At 49.7% G+C, this 15,055-nt stretch overlaps 4 protein-coding genes across 4 annotated transcripts; all 4 read left to right on the forward strand.

Moving 5' to 3' along the window:
* Positions 1-298: 298 nt before the first annotated feature.
* Positions 299-3,079, forward strand: HO173_004508 (uncharacterized protein; the record flags this gene model as incomplete). The annotated part of the gene is made up of 3 exons (XM_037306432.1): positions 299-1,324; positions 1,527-1,799; positions 1,856-3,079. 3 exons carry the CDS (start codon positions 299-301, stop codon positions 3,077-3,079), a joined length of 2,523 nt encoding a protein of 840 aa, XP_037166942.1.
* Positions 3,080-4,297: 1,218 nt separating this feature from the next.
* Positions 4,298-6,505, forward strand: HO173_004509 (uncharacterized protein; the record flags this gene model as incomplete). The annotated part of the gene is made up of 1 exon (XM_037306433.1): positions 4,298-6,505. One exon carries the CDS (start codon positions 4,298-4,300, stop codon positions 6,503-6,505), a length of 2,208 nt encoding a protein of 735 aa, XP_037166943.1.
* A 3,445-nt stretch (positions 6,506-9,950) lies between these two features.
* On the forward strand, positions 9,951-12,431 carry HO173_004510 (uncharacterized protein; the record flags this gene model as incomplete). The annotated part of the gene is made up of 3 exons (XM_037306434.1): positions 9,951-10,151; positions 10,211-10,443; positions 10,505-12,431. 3 exons carry the CDS (start codon positions 9,951-9,953, stop codon positions 12,429-12,431), a joined length of 2,361 nt encoding a protein of 786 aa, XP_037166944.1.
* Positions 12,432-13,039: 608 nt separating this feature from the next.
* On the forward strand, positions 13,040-13,871 carry HO173_004511 (uncharacterized protein; the record flags this gene model as incomplete). Its single annotated transcript, XM_037306435.1, has 4 exons — positions 13,040-13,157; positions 13,282-13,389; positions 13,471-13,627; positions 13,703-13,871. 4 exons carry the CDS (start codon positions 13,040-13,042, stop codon positions 13,869-13,871), a joined length of 552 nt encoding a protein of 183 aa, XP_037166945.1.
* Between the last annotated feature and the right edge of the window lie 1,184 nt (positions 13,872-15,055).

Here is a 15,055-nt window from a genome sequence, read left to right on the forward strand (position 1 = left end):
CACTCTGTGAGTCCAAGCTTTCGAGCAGGCCTACAAGTGACTTCTATTCTTTGTAGAACGCAAACTTCGCGTTTGGACAGGGTAAATATGGTGCTTCGGCTAAGCGCTGTATGAAACGGAGAGATGCTTTGTCGCCCAAAGTGCTAGATGCGTCCTGAGAACGATTCTGATAGGGCTGACTTCTGTTCGGGTAGTTCCGTTTCTTAGCTCCGCGTAAAATTACCGAGCCAAACCAGCGCGCTCAGAAAAGATGATGATCGGGACTCTAGAAGTGCGCAATCTTCAACATCTGCAAGCGATGGAGTCTTCGAGAATATTTGTCAAGGGTCTCCCCCCAAATCTGAGTGCTGATGACTTCAAGCGGCACTTCTCGAAGCAGTCTGCAATCACAGATGCAAAATTCATACCTCATAGGCGCATTGGATATGTGGGTTATAAGACGCCTGAAGATGCTGCAAAAGCAGTCAAATATCACAACAAATCCTTCGTCCGTATGTCAAAGATTGGCGTCGAGCTCGCTCGTTCGGTCAAAGATCAGTATGCCCTGGGACCAGGCATCAATTCCGCCAACAGTAGCAAGAGAGAGCACGCAGAATCTCAGGAGCAGAGTCTAACGGATACTAACAGCGTTGAGAAAAAGAAGCGAAAACGTCAAGGTCCAGCAGAAGATGGAGGCAAACCCAAGCTACGGGAATTCCTCGAAGTGATGCAACCGCCCTCCAGGTCAAAAATTTGGGAAAACCAAGATGCCGCAATGTCGCAAGTCTCTGCACGGCCTAGTTCAAAAGCTGAAAATACGGTGACACGAGAAGCTCAAAGCGATGAGGTTTACGACCACGTGCCAAAAAAAAGGAAGAAAAAAGGGAAAAGTGAGGACGAAAATGTGATGCCTGCTGAGCCTCCAGCATCAGTGGATTTGCCTAGCATGGATGCGAGGACAGTCCCAAGTGTTTGTGACCTCTCCCAAGAAGCTACACAGGAGCCATTGGCCAAATCGTTAGCAGCCTCAGACGCTGACTGGCTTCGATCACGGACTAGCAGATTGCTCGGGTTGGTGGACGACGATGACGTGCAACCTACAGTGCTGCCAGAGGACGCTCCAACAGAGAAGATAGGCCTATATGAGTTTCCAGAGCTGGTCAAAGAGGGAAGTGTATCCGGTGCAAGTTTCCAGACCGACGAGGGATTAGAGGTCGAAGGAGCCGCACTTGACGATAAAGCTGCTGGTAATGGAAGGCTATTTGTGCGGAACCTCACGTACACAACTACCGAGGAAGACCTACGGAAGCATTTTGAGAACGGAGGTCGCGGGACTATTGAAGAGGTAAGCCCAGGGCTATATGACTATGTTTTGTGTTTGATCGAGTTCTTGTGATGAACCTCCAGATAGGGACAGCTTATGCTATGCATGTGATGTTACCAGGAAGAGTATTTTAGTAGATACATCTTGATTCTGAAGAACGAACCGCATTTTCTCTTATTCCTCAGGCAGAGCTTGTTTGTTTTCGAGTGCTGATGATGTTTAGGTGCACCTTCCTATTGATTCACGGTCTGGCAAAAATAAGGGGTTTGCCCACGTTCAGTATACAGAACCGGTAGCAGCTACGAAGGCGCTTCACATCCTGGACCGAAAACCTTTCCAAGGCCGTTTACTGCATTTGATGCCAGGCAACCCAAAGAGAGAGACTGCTTTAGATGAATTTGCTATTTCAAAGCTGCCACTAAAGAAACAACAACAAATCAAGCGCAAAGCTGATGCGGCTTCTTCTACCTTCAATTGGAACTCAATGTATATGAATGTGAGTCTAGAATGGCGGAACAGCCTCTTTCGTAAAGCTTACGAGTGTTTTCCTAGTCTAATGCTATCATGTCATCGATCTCTGATCGACTTGGCGTAGCAAAATCCGAATTGTTGGATCCAACTTGCTCAGACACTGCAGTCAAGCAAGCACAGGCTGAAACCCATATTATACAAGAGACTAAATCTTACTTCACGAATCATGGTGTAGATCTAGAAGCCTTCAAGAAAAAAGAGCGTGGGGATACCGCAATCCTGGTCAAAAACTTTTCCTATGGTACAAAGTCAGAAGAGCTGAAGAAGCTTTTCGAAGCTCACGGCCAAACAAAGAAATTACTAATGCCGCCATCTGGCACCATTGCTATTGTGGAGTATGACCAGTCTGATCATGCACGATCAGCATTCGCCAGTCTAGCTTATAGGAAGTTTAAGGATTCCGTATTATTTCTCGAGAAAGCGCCCAAAAATCTATTCCAAGATGTGCAGGGCCTACCAGACAGCCGGGTAGATGAATCTGCAAATTCTCAGGGTGCGAAGCCTTCCTCGACGGAATTGCTGGAAAGCAAGGATGCTCCTGGATCCGCCCATACGTCGACACTCTTCGTCCGTAATCTCAACTTTTCGACTACTACAGAACGCTTGCGTGAGGTCTTTCAGCCTCTCGAGGGCTTCATGTCGGCTAAGGTGAAGACCAAGCCCGACCCGAAGAAGCCAGGGCAGCTTTTGAGCATGGGGTTTGGATTCCTCGAATTTCGTTCCAAGAGCAATGCCCAAGCAGCTCTCGCAGCTATGGACGGTTACAGGCTTGATAGTTACGAGCTCCTCATTAGAGCGTCGCATAAGGCTATAGATGCGGCGGAAGAGCGTAGGAAGGAAGACCAGGCCAAGAAGATGGCGGCCAGAAACACCAAGATCATCATCAAAAATCTGCCGTTTGAAGCTTCCAAAAAAGATGTCCGATCACTATTTGGATCTTACGGCCAGCTGCGATCTGTTCGAGTACCCAAGAAGTTTGATAGCTCTACGCGGGGCTTTGCTTTTGCAGATTTCGTCACGGCCAGAGAAGCTGAAAACGCAATTGACGCATTGAGAGATACGCACTTACTGGGTAGAAAATTGGTTTTAGACTTTGCTGCTGAGGACGCTGTCGATCCTGAGCAAGAAATTGAGAGGATGCAGCAAAGAGTCGGTAAACAAGCCGATAAGGTTGCATTGCAGAGATTGACAGGTTCGGGCCGAAAGAAGTTCCATGTCGAAGGAGGCGACGACGATCAAGATTGATTTCAAGGAGCAGACGACCTGTGACTTGTACCTTGCGACTTTGCCCTCACGAAGATTGACGAACTATAGGTCCCCGCCCCTTGCATGGCTTGCTAGACATGACCTTCAAAGCATCGCAGCTTTATATCAATCTCACTGTCAGATGAGTATCAATTGCTTCGACTTGATCTCTTATTTGTTCATTTCATTCCACCGCCTTGGCCAATGTGAGAATTAAGGGTCCAATCTCTGTCCAGTCAACAACCGGCCATTCCTCGTCATGGACCCCAAGAATGGTCGTCGTCATGGTAGCGCTTCCATTCTCGTGCCTCATCTGGCAAGGCCAGCTCTATCCCTTGCTTGAACCAGGTTGGATTCTGCAATTGGAGATTGCAAGTAAGGCTTCCAATACAAGATCTGCCGACTTAGAGCAAGCTCTTTGCGGTCTAGTGCGCTGATCGAGGGCATCTCAGCACATCCACGACTCAGTCGTGTTTAATTGCCTCTCTACACCTTTGGCACTAATCTCGATTGTGTATTGAAAAGGAGCAGTTCTACTAAACACCACCTCCGTCCTGATATAGTAGCCTGTGCATACTTAAAAAAGCATCATTCCTAATAGTGTCTGTTGCATACCTCCGATAAAGTCATCCTCCATTCCTTATCCTCACTGCTTACATTCATGGAGCTACATCCGAATGCACTCGTCCTGCTGTCCAATGCTCCTGCCCTCCCCGAAAATGCAGTTGGACTCCCTTCCACGCCGACGAACCTTGCGGAAACCCAACCCCCTGAGATATGCAAGAGCTACAATCGTGGTGATGACTGTTCTGCTTGCAGTCTGCCCCATGTATGCTTGCGCTGCAAGCAGCGTGGTCACCCCGCAACTGATTGTAAATATGGCATACTTCGGCCGAGTTCGGGGAACGTGGGATCGAGTTTATATCAACCACGCATCATCGACTTGAAGACGGGGGATTCTCAGAAGTATGGGTTCAGACCCGTGTCTTCTCTTGTCAACCCTCCCCATCACTCAGCACAAGCTGCTATCAAAGCAGAACACCCAAGACGACAGCAACACTCACCGTGGTCGTCACCGAAGGGACTTCTGTACTGGCATGTCGAATATCAGACACCGAGATATCAAGCATATCGGGTGAAATGCAGGGAAAAGGGATCAAAGGCTGAAATTTGGCCAGACAGGGTAGAAGAGGCTTTTCAAATTGGTTTGTGCTAACGATGAAGAAGACCATTCCGATACTCACTGACGGGCATCTCATAGCTATACGCCTGTTTCAAAGACGAGGCCGAAAGAAGAAGGAGCTCCATGGCAAACTGCGCGGCGGCAACGAGTTCATTGCAGATTATATCTATAAGAGAACCGGGGTAGAGCGTACTCGGAAGCAGGTGTCTAGTCACCTCCAAGTCTTAAAGGCTTTCTTGGGCGAGAACAAACTCTGTGGGTCTGATGGTCCAAAGTCCCAGCCTGAAGATGCTAATTGCTCAATTTCAGGGATGAGCCTCGTCGCTGACATAAAAGCGGAGAATTCGAACAAGAAAGCACATAGTAGTACTGCCCATGAAGAGACCGCGGGTGATTACGGAGACTTGGAGTACGATGATGCATCCGAGTATCAACCTTCGCAAGCATCGTATCGTCGTGTTTCCAACCGTCCCCCAGCACCGATCGAGATCCTAACATCCAATATGTACCCGGGTCCTACGATACGACGCGTCTTGGAGTTTGCCATGACTCTAACAGAATGTGATAGCGACGCTCCTCTCCATTCTTACACGTCACTACAGAGCGAAATGGCTTCGGCCCCCAAAACGCTAGCGGATGTCAAAAATTGGCGTGAAATGTATCCTCCGTTGGCTGCTGACTATGACAGAGGACAGATTGAGTGTCCAATTTTCCTCTTTGATACTCACTTGAGCTTGATGGACCACTATCACCCTTCAAGCCTTGATCACCCTTCAAGCCTTGCAATTAAGCTCTCCTTGCATTTCAGTCAGGGTGCGCATTTCACTGAATGGCGCTCATATCCAAGGTTCTACGAACAGAATGGTCGTCCGGTAGATCTTACAGAATTCTCAGAGCCATCGGCCGACAACTTGGACAGCTCACAGGTCGAGGGAACGGACGATGCTAAGCTTGGTCAAATAGCCTTCAGAGGCAGATGGTGGGCCTGGGTCTTCTCCAGCATGATCATAAGGAAAAGCATGATGGATAACATTGGAGACCCTAAATTGATCAGAGAAGAAGGGGAACGCGCCATTGAAAGAATTCAAGGAATATCTGTGATGCAAGAGATCTGGGCTACGCATCGAGTCTACAATCACCGGCCGCAAAGAATGGCCATCCTCCTGTGGAAGTTCAGTACAGCAAAAAGCGGGCAGGCAGCCACAACAAGCTGGCGAAGACTTAATGCGCCATTGTCGGCGTACGAGATCCAGTCCCCACATCCCACAGCTGAAAAACCTCCTATGACACTTGACACGACTCTTCAAGCGGCATCACCATACGATGCACACTACACTGCTCAGCCCAGCATCTTCTCTGGATATCCAACAGAGGACCTCAACCCTGCTCCTTTGTCAGAAGACAGCTCACCATCGACGACGCCGACTCCGGAAAGCCACTCGTTCCCATCTTCGACCTCCACCTTGTTCCCCTCGTCGGTCTCGAATTCGATCTACCCATTGTACCCTTCTCAAGAGTCTTCCTTCCAATCACAAGACTCTGCTTACCCTACCTTGGGTTCTCTCGATTCTCAGAACTCTGAATACTCTCTCTACCAGCATCACGATATCGTTGAGGCTTCCCACGAATCTTACGGACCTCCCGAATTCGCAGACGGCTCGCAGGAATGCTACGGATCTCAGGAAGTCATGTATCACTCGCAAGAGTCCTTGTACCAAGAGGCCTCCGAGCTCTACGAGTATCCGTATCAAATGGTCGACGCTCCAGTCACAGCTTCAACATCCCAAGACTTCACCGGCGGCCAGATCCATTTGTCCTACGCCCAGACTGAGGACTCCCAGTCATCCTACGAGGCACCCCTGATTGCACCTCAAGCTAACATGATACCTCAGCACCAGCTTATCCAGCATCCGGAGCAGTTCAATCAGCACGATTACCTTGACCAACATCCGGACGATCTCGGTGGCGGCCATCATGAACTCGATGAGCAAGCACAATCGCTACCACAACCCTACGAGTTGAATGAACTGACAATCGACTACAATGGGTGGGAGGAAACACTACGGTTGAACCCGGACCTCGAACGCCATCTCAGCATCGACGCTGTGGATGAGGTACGCCACATTGGACAAGAGTACATGAGCCGGGTGGGCCAAGAGACCCTGGAATTGAAACAGGGAGAGGTGCTTGGGGAGGTTCAAGATGAGGAGGGTAGCCCTGGCAGGCAGTTGGAGTATCAGTAAACGAGCGGCATTGTTTACGAAAGTACGACGGAAATTCTCACGCCTTTTTGGATGAACTTATGATGTTAAAAGTCGAACAATTGTTAATGATGATCATCTACATTCTCCTGGTGTCCGCATTCCTGCCAGAGATTGCGAATAACCACATTCTTCCGCCACGCTCTTGAACCAATTTCAGCGGCAGTTGCCGGGGTCCAGATTAGGTTCTGGATCTAAGCATAAAAACCAGAGGATAAAGCCTGACAGCCAAAGATTCGTCTTGAGCAGCCTTTGTAGTCAGGCGATAGAGTACATACGCTCGTCGGAGGAAGCAGGGTGCAAAAAGGGCAGGTACGAATCAAGGGTGTGAGATGATTCATAAGCTCCCGTCTGAGCTTAGCTTTCCGAGCTTGGAGGCAACCGGGGTGGGGAGGCAGTGCTATAGAAGAAGCTGAAGCAAGCCGCTGGGACACGGCGGGATGTTTTTAATTGGAAGTTTGAGGCTGATGGAGGAAGGATGGGTGGTCACTGGTTGGGATGATGCAGGTACCCAGAGGATGTGGCAAAGCAGGCAACTCGGACGTATGCCTTCAGTCTGCTGATATTAAAGGACCTTCCAAGTCGTCTGATGGAAAAAGATATATGGTGATGTGTTTGTCCTTCCTGTTACTTTGGGGTACCGAGCACTCGATCGAAAGAGGGAAAAGGGACAAGGGTTAAGCGGGATGTAAGTGTAGATAAGTGTGTGGGGATATGTAGGTGAAGTGAGAGAGAAATTGAGGGTGGAGAAGAGCAGGGCAGTGGAGCGGAAGGGCACCGGTAGTTTTTAGTCCAACTCTGACATCCGCACCATTTTATTAGGGCTCCCGGAAAGGGCAAGAATTCGCCCCCTCCGGGCACCCCGCAAGCCAGTCGATAGCCGATATTCGATCCGATCATATGAATACTTTATCTTCGCCTTGATATTTTGATATTTGCGAGCCCATCGCATCATTCAACGACTGACTGACTGATTGATTGATTGATTGATTGCTGCTCCGAAGGACCCAAAGGAAGAAGGGCCGCTTGGACCTTGACAGACGGCAGTCAGACAGAGTATTAGCCGAGGCAAACATCAAGGGAGAAGGAGCAGGCGTCACCACGTTTCGGATCATTATTGCTGCCTTATGCCTTATGCCTGATTACAACATGTACCTTATCCTAACAGTAATGGACTTTATTCCCTTATTATTTTGCTGGCAAGATTAAAGTACTACCTTATTGATTGATTGATTACATCATACTACCCTGAAGTCTTGCCTTGATGGCCGACTATGCGAGACGCGTAACTAATCTATCTAACCGTTTTTGGACTAGCCGAAAGCTGAAAGGGGGTCCCCTACAAACGCAGAGCCCCTGACTCAAGTGCCGTATCCTTCTTTTGACCCGTAACCCTCATTGTGTGTGTGCTTGTAGACTGAATGAAGGACTCCACTGAGCCCGGGAGTCCCGTAGAAAACAATATCCAAATCCCAACTCTTTGTCAATCATTCTGCTCGGCGGGGTTGCTCTGACGGTTACTGAAGGTCACTACTCCTCAGCAATCCATTGCTCGGTGGACAAGGCCGAGGTTCAAGATCCGGTACCACCACGTCGGATACGTTTCGATAGAGCGAGGTCGAACGATTTGTGCTGTGTATCTCAAGGCACCTCCAGAAGGCACGAAGAAAGGTGGAGATTCTTTCGCGTTGTAGGCTGATTGCTAGTCGATGAAGGGAAAAGAGACGTGTCTCTTGGGGTAGTGTGGTGTAACGGTGTGGTTTGGATTGGCGAATTAGTGTAAAGTGAAATGTAGTTGTTCAGTGTAAAGGCGTTGAAGCTAAATGACTGAAATGACACGTGGCGTCTGGTGCCGATGTCGAAGAGCAGAATTGGTATTGTTGTTGCTGATGATAATGATGATGATGTTGCTTTTAGGAGGGGAAGGTCGGTGTGTGACAGTGATAATTGACTATTAAATCCAGTGAGAGGAGGGAATGCTGCCTCTCGAAAGGACGCGTTGCTTTGCGGTCTTCAGGGGTCATTTTGTCCTGAGGCCCAAGTCGTGTGATCGCTTCTTATTGGTACGGGCCCTATACCAATAATGAGCTGATCACCGTACTGAAGGCCTCAGGTCCGTAGGATGCGTGGTTGTGGTGTGATTTCATAATAAGGTGTGTTGTGCGAAGTTAAGTACTACCTTATGCTCGCCCATCTTTAGCTCTTTACCTGATTGGGTAAGCTGTTCCGGGCTGGGGGGTCTACCTTACCTTATTCCTTTCCTCTCTCTTACTTTGGAGCCAGTCACCGTCACACAACTTGAAGACGACGACAGAATGCTACAGTAAGAATGTTCATGTAGTATTACCTGAATATTATTGAGAAAGCTTTATCATTTATCCTTTATCATTTGACATCCCGCTGAACCCTCTGACAATAATCTTAACGCATCATCCCTTCATTCCATCCTTCAACAAAAGTCAGCTGGAACAATAATCATCATCAATCACAATCATCACATCATCACATCCTCACATCCTCACATCATCACATCATCACATCCTCACATCATACCGTAATAGTCCTATGTAGTAGAACCATGCCCTGTCAATACAGACAAGTAACGATTCATATTTTGACCATCTGATCGCAGATGAGTCGGCGAGTATCACCCAGTCAGTGATAAGCTCTTCTTCTTCTTCTTCTTCTTCTTCTCATTCTTCCTCTACTATTACTACTACTACTCCTACTACTCCTACTACTCCTACTACTACCGAGATGGATCACGTAGCAATGGATTTTAAAGTACTTTAGTCTGCATAATATTTAGAGCACGAGCGCACCTAAAGCGGAACCTATCGGTCACCAGCATCCGTGGCTCGCCTTGCAGGCATTTGCGGAGGTAGGGCGGGCGGACTTGATCCTTGCATACTCGTACCGTATCTATCACCGCTACCACTGCCACTGCCCACATCTGCTCTGAGCCTCTGAGCCTCTGATTCAACTCAATCCATAAATCTCCATCTCCATGTCTCCATCCATCATCTTGCCCTAATACGCTTGGGACCTGAGGAAAGCCCAATTCTTCCACATTGTCCTCATTCCTTTCCACTTCAATTTCCATTCACTACCACCTCAACACTCTTTCTCTCCATTCCATTCTCCATTTCTTTTCCTTCCATTTCCTTTCTTCCCATCGCCATCTACAACCTTTGCAATAATACACACCTACTCCTACCCATTGCAATCCGTTTGCTACTACTTCTTGTCTCCCGCCTCGTATCCCTGCTGCTTCCACTTTGTCCTTCCCGCTCTTACGCATGGAGCAAATGGACCAGCGTGACCTCTACATTATGCCTTAACTGGCACACCAAACCCTTGCTGCCAGCCTACTCCAAGAGCTGTTGGAACACGCCCTTGTATCTGAGGAGCCGTGAGGAAACACGCCATGGCGCAGCTACTTGTTCCCAACAGCGGTCTTGCCCTCATCGACTTTACCCAGTCGAAACCCAAAGATGCTGCCTCCAAGCACAACACCGGACTTGCCCAAGTCATGCAGCTCGAGTTACCACCCAATGTTCTTGGGGATATGTTGAGGAGCGCCCGCCATGGTGGGAAGGGCGTGAATGTTCAGTTCGGAAAGACAATAGTAAGCGGTTTGCTCAATAGTTATTGACAACTGTCACGCACGCTAACATGTTTCAACAGACTCTTCACTATGGCAATAAATCCCAGCCTCTTGACGCATCGCCGTGTAATTCTTCCTCTACACAAATCTACGAGTCCTCTACAGAAGACGAGAATAAACTTGCATTGACTGGACGATTAAGTCACCAACTCGCCATGCAGAAAGCTCAAGAAGATATTGCAGGTGCTGATGAAGCTCTCATGAAGTTACAAAGTCAACTAGCCTCCCACCAGAAAGACAAGCAGTCGAAGCAGTCAGTGCTCCCATGTCTCTCCTGGTACATTCACTTCCTACTGACAACGACGACTACTCAGAATCAAATACGTGCCTGATAACTCCAAACTCCCACCTCCTACCAAACAGACGGCAGCTGCTCTCAAACACCAGTCTGTCAAGACCAACCCGCTCTCTTTCCTTAAGAAACAGCATAACCCCGCACATCTCAACCATACCACTCGCTCGATGCCTGTCAGTCCTTCTCTCGGCGCTGCTCGCACACCCCTCACTCAAAAGACACCACCAACCTCAGTGCCATCGCTTCCCAATGAGAGGGCCGCGAAAATTAAGGCGTTACGAACACCTCTCATTCACTTCCTAGCCGCACGACCCGCATCAATCACATTACTTGTTGGACACCTGGGCTGCAAACAAGATGAGCTACTCGAGGTCTTGAACAAGGTCGGCAAAGAATTTCGCCCGATTCCAGACAAGTGGACCTTGAATGATAAGGCCTTCAAAGAGTTGGACGTATGGAATTTCGATTACCCAAACCAGGATGATCGTCAACTCGCAATCAATTGCGCCATCTCAGCGTTCGATAGGATGAGGATCTCTACCAAGGAAAAGGTTTGGGATATGTTGCTCCCAAAGAATGAGCGCGGTAAAGGCAAGATTCTCTCGAACTTGGACTTGCACAAAGGCCCAATCAAGCAGAGCAACACCCCAAGGATCCATGTGCAAAACCCTCCACATGATTCTAATGCAAGTGATCATCTGACTGGTCACGAGAGCGATCAAAAAGACAGACTTGCGCCCAGCGACGCTGAACCCATGGCTCGCTCGCAGTCGCAGGACCAAATTAAGAAGAAGAAGGTCAGCGAGAAAGAAGCTCGATCCAAGCGCCTTCTAACGAGCGGACCAAAGAAAGCCACCCCAGCCCCGAAGGTCAAAGAGGATCATCCAGCGGTGAAGAAAGGGGCCAAGAAAGCCAATGTTCCGAAATCGAGTGAATTTGTCAATGACTCTGACGAGGAGGACGGGTTGGAAGACGCAGCAACGCTCCAGGCCCAATCTATGACACCAAAGCATGTCGACCAAACTCTACCATTCAAGGCCGCTGCGTCTCCTCCGTCTATTGCATCAACCCAAAAAACGGTTAGTATCAGCCCTAAGGCCCCAAAGCCAGCTTCATCGTCTCGAAACATTGAGTCTACTACAGCTGGCAAGGGAAGTAAGTCAAAGCCCGTCACACCATCTCGCTCAGACGCGACCTCGAAGCCTAAGCCTGCTGCCGCCAATCACGAACACAGCAAAATCGCCAAGAACAAAGATGTCAAGAGCGAAAAATCAGAAACCAAGAATGGAAAGACAACTTCTACGCCACCTGCGAAAGCCCATGAAAAGAAACCTTTGCCGTCTGGTTCGTCGAGCCCGGCAAGAAGACATCGAGTCTCAGATTCTAGTCAAGGCTCAACTGCGATGAAGAAAACGATATCCCGCCAACGGACCACCAGTTCGCCTCATAAACCATCCCCTCTCGGATCCTCACCGCCGACGAATGCTTCCGATCTCGAGAATGGTGCCTCTTCAGCTTCTTCGACTTCTCTTGTATCACAGGCCCAAAAGACAACCATCAAGCCTAACGGTGCCCCCCCCCCAGTCAATGGGCATGCACACAACACATCAGAGCATTCTCTGAAGCGCAAGGCTGACGATCTGGACGCCAACATCCATGTTCACAGTAATGGTCAAACCAATGGACAAGTGAACGGTGCAAAGCGCCATAAAGCGTCCGCCGCGTCTCCCTCTACTTCCGAAAGCAGCAACTCACCGCTCGCTACCAGCCATGCATTGAAGAGAGCACAAGATTTCAAGACCTACTATGCCAAATATGAGGTTCTGTATCGTGAGGTTTCGGAGTCCACGGATGTTCCACAGGAGAAGATCGACAATGTCAAACGGATGCACCAACGTTTGCTTGAACTTAAAGACGAGATCACGATGGGATTGGTCGGCATTTAGCGATACAAGAAGGCAGAAAGGTTCGAATGTGGCCCATGGGGTTTCGTTGCTGGATTTTCCACGGATTCCCAGCTTATGATTTATCCAGCAAAGCACTGGGGGTTTGGACATCCATAGATCTAGGAAGAGGCTGCAATTTCTTTGACTTCTAAGAGGCGCTCTTCAAAGAGATGGTTGGTGCCCGATGTCATGAATCACGAGCCATAGCATATGAGGCAACTTGTGTGGTGATGAAGCAAGATTTGGATGCTGATACTCGAGAAAGGATCGAACAAGCATCCGTTGGGGCTAGAAAGGTGGTTGCGAAAGCTTCTTTTGCAGCAATGCCATTCTCTTCCTTGACATCTAGCATGCAGCAATGAGATTTCCAAATGGCAGTGGCAATGCTCCTGTGCAATATGTAAAAAGCCTACTGAAGCCCAGCAAAGTCGTATGTGTATCCAGCAATTAGCATCTCAGATTCAAGTCCCTCTGTTCCTGATCGCCGCCAGGATGCTAAGTCCGGCACCACCGGTGTAAGTCCGTTTGAGTGCACGTCATCATCGACTCCATTTTTGCTCGAGTTGCGAATGACTTCAGTACACTCATCCGACCCGAATTTCTAGTCAATGCCACTACAGCGTGACTCTCTCACCACCTCCGTCATCTTCTTACTACCACTTCTCATACTCGCTCTCATCGCAGCCTTCAACATGGCCACGAAACAAAGCAACCACAATCTCAATGGTGAGCACTGCCTGCCCTCAATGAGATGGCCCAATGCTACAGACGCAATCCTACGGGAAACGTCCTTTCGGTCCCAGCATCCTGTTGAACAAACGCTAACCACCTACCCTCCGCCCCCGAACAGTCCTCAAAAAGCCGCTCGCCCTCTTCTCCCAAAAACCCATGACGGGCTTCTACCGTGACGGCTACTGTCGGGTGGGACCCGAAGATGGCGGAAACCACGCCGTTGCCGGTCCGTGTCCCCATCTCTGCCGTCCGATTCCTCAGCCGGCCAGCGTTACGGCTAATGCTTTTTTTTGTTGTTGTTGTACAGGCGTCCTCACCAAAGAATTCCTCGACTTCAGCGCCTCGCGCGGCAACAATCTGAGATCGATCGGGCTCGAACCGGGCTGCAAGTGGTGCTTGTGTACGGCGAGGTGGAAGGAGGCGATGGAAGCTGCCAAGGGGAAGGATGATCCCGTCGTGCCGAAGTGGGTTCTCCTGTCAATCCCTTTTCCCTTGGTATCGGTCCGCTTGAGCATGGATTGAGGATTTCTTTACTCTAGGGTCTTCCTCCACGCCACAGACGAGTCCGCACTCCAGAACGGTATCACGATGGAAGCGTTGAAGAAACATGCCGCGGAGCCGGAAGCGGCGGGTGGAGGAGGCAGTTTGGAGAAGCAAGCTCCGGTTCAGCCTGGGACGACGGGTGGGATTGCGAGGGAGACACACTAGTAGGGATTGAAGAAGGAGTCCCTCGCCTTCTTGACCCGAAGCGGAATGCTGTGGTTTCGACACCGACCGAAAGTCTGGCCAAAAGGGCGTTTGAAGATGATGGATGTTCTGCAGCATCCAGTGACGGCTGGTAGATAGCATGGAGTCTGCCTCCGCGGTGTATATGGCCCATGGTCTTATAAGTACTCCAGAAAGCCTGTTGCCACGTTCTGCATTCGCGTTTCGAAATCAGTAGTTCGACTTGTTCAAATCTCAGTAGCATTCCCTAGACTTTATCAGGGGAGACAATGATTTCAGTTCGCTCTTCAAAAGTCACTGCTCGATATCGTCAATGCGGGCGTAACGAATGAAACAACACCACTCGACTCCCCTTACGAAAGGATAGAATTAAGCCCCTGAACCGCTGGTCCTCCAACTCCTCACGCCCTTACGCACTCTGCTTGCTCTTCCCAGCCATACTTGCAGCACCACCATCCGCTTGCTCCCTCCCTCGCCGTCCCGTATCATTTATACGGCATCCCTCCCTGCTCCTGCGGCGGCGGTCCTCCCTGCGGCGGCTGATAGCCCTGCTGCGGCGGCTGGTACCCTTGTGACGGCGGGACCTCTGATCCTTGCATCATGTTGCCAGCGCCAGGATGTTGCGATTGTACGTCTGGTCGATTACTGCGGCAAAGAAAACGAAGTTCGGTAAGCTACCGATCCGCCATTTCTGTCACACATACGGCCGGGGCAGAGAGGCGGGGGGAGAGAGAGAGAGGGGAAGGCGAAAAGAAAAGAGAAAGACTCTCACCCCAAGTCCTGCATGAAATTACAGATGGGACACGCGACCTCTTTGCGTTTGTGGAATGAGAGCGGGATGACGGGCTGGTCGTGCGTCAGCTTTTGCTTTTCGTCTTCGTTGCCCGGGGATCGTTCTCGCACATGGAACGGAGGATAGATGGGGCAGGGTGGGTTCGGATGCACGTACGATGAAACAAATCGTGATCCACGACCATGTCGAAATGCAATGAGCGGACCAGTTTCCACCTAAGTGTTTTTCCCCCAATCAGCCTCGGCTCTCTGTCTCTCCCCCCTTCTTCTCTCCTCCCCCATCCATCATGAGTACAGGGATCCCACAGTTGTGACACTGCGCCGTGACGCCCTCGTATCCTTCTAGCTGAGACGTGAACTCTGTTCCCAACCGT

The sequence above is a fragment of the Letharia columbiana genome, assembly GCF_014066305.1.
Source record: "Letharia columbiana isolate WasteWater2 chromosome Unknown Sc0000011_s2, whole genome shotgun sequence".
NCBI classification, from domain to species: Eukaryota; Fungi; Ascomycota; class Lecanoromycetes; order Lecanorales; family Parmeliaceae; genus Letharia; species Letharia columbiana.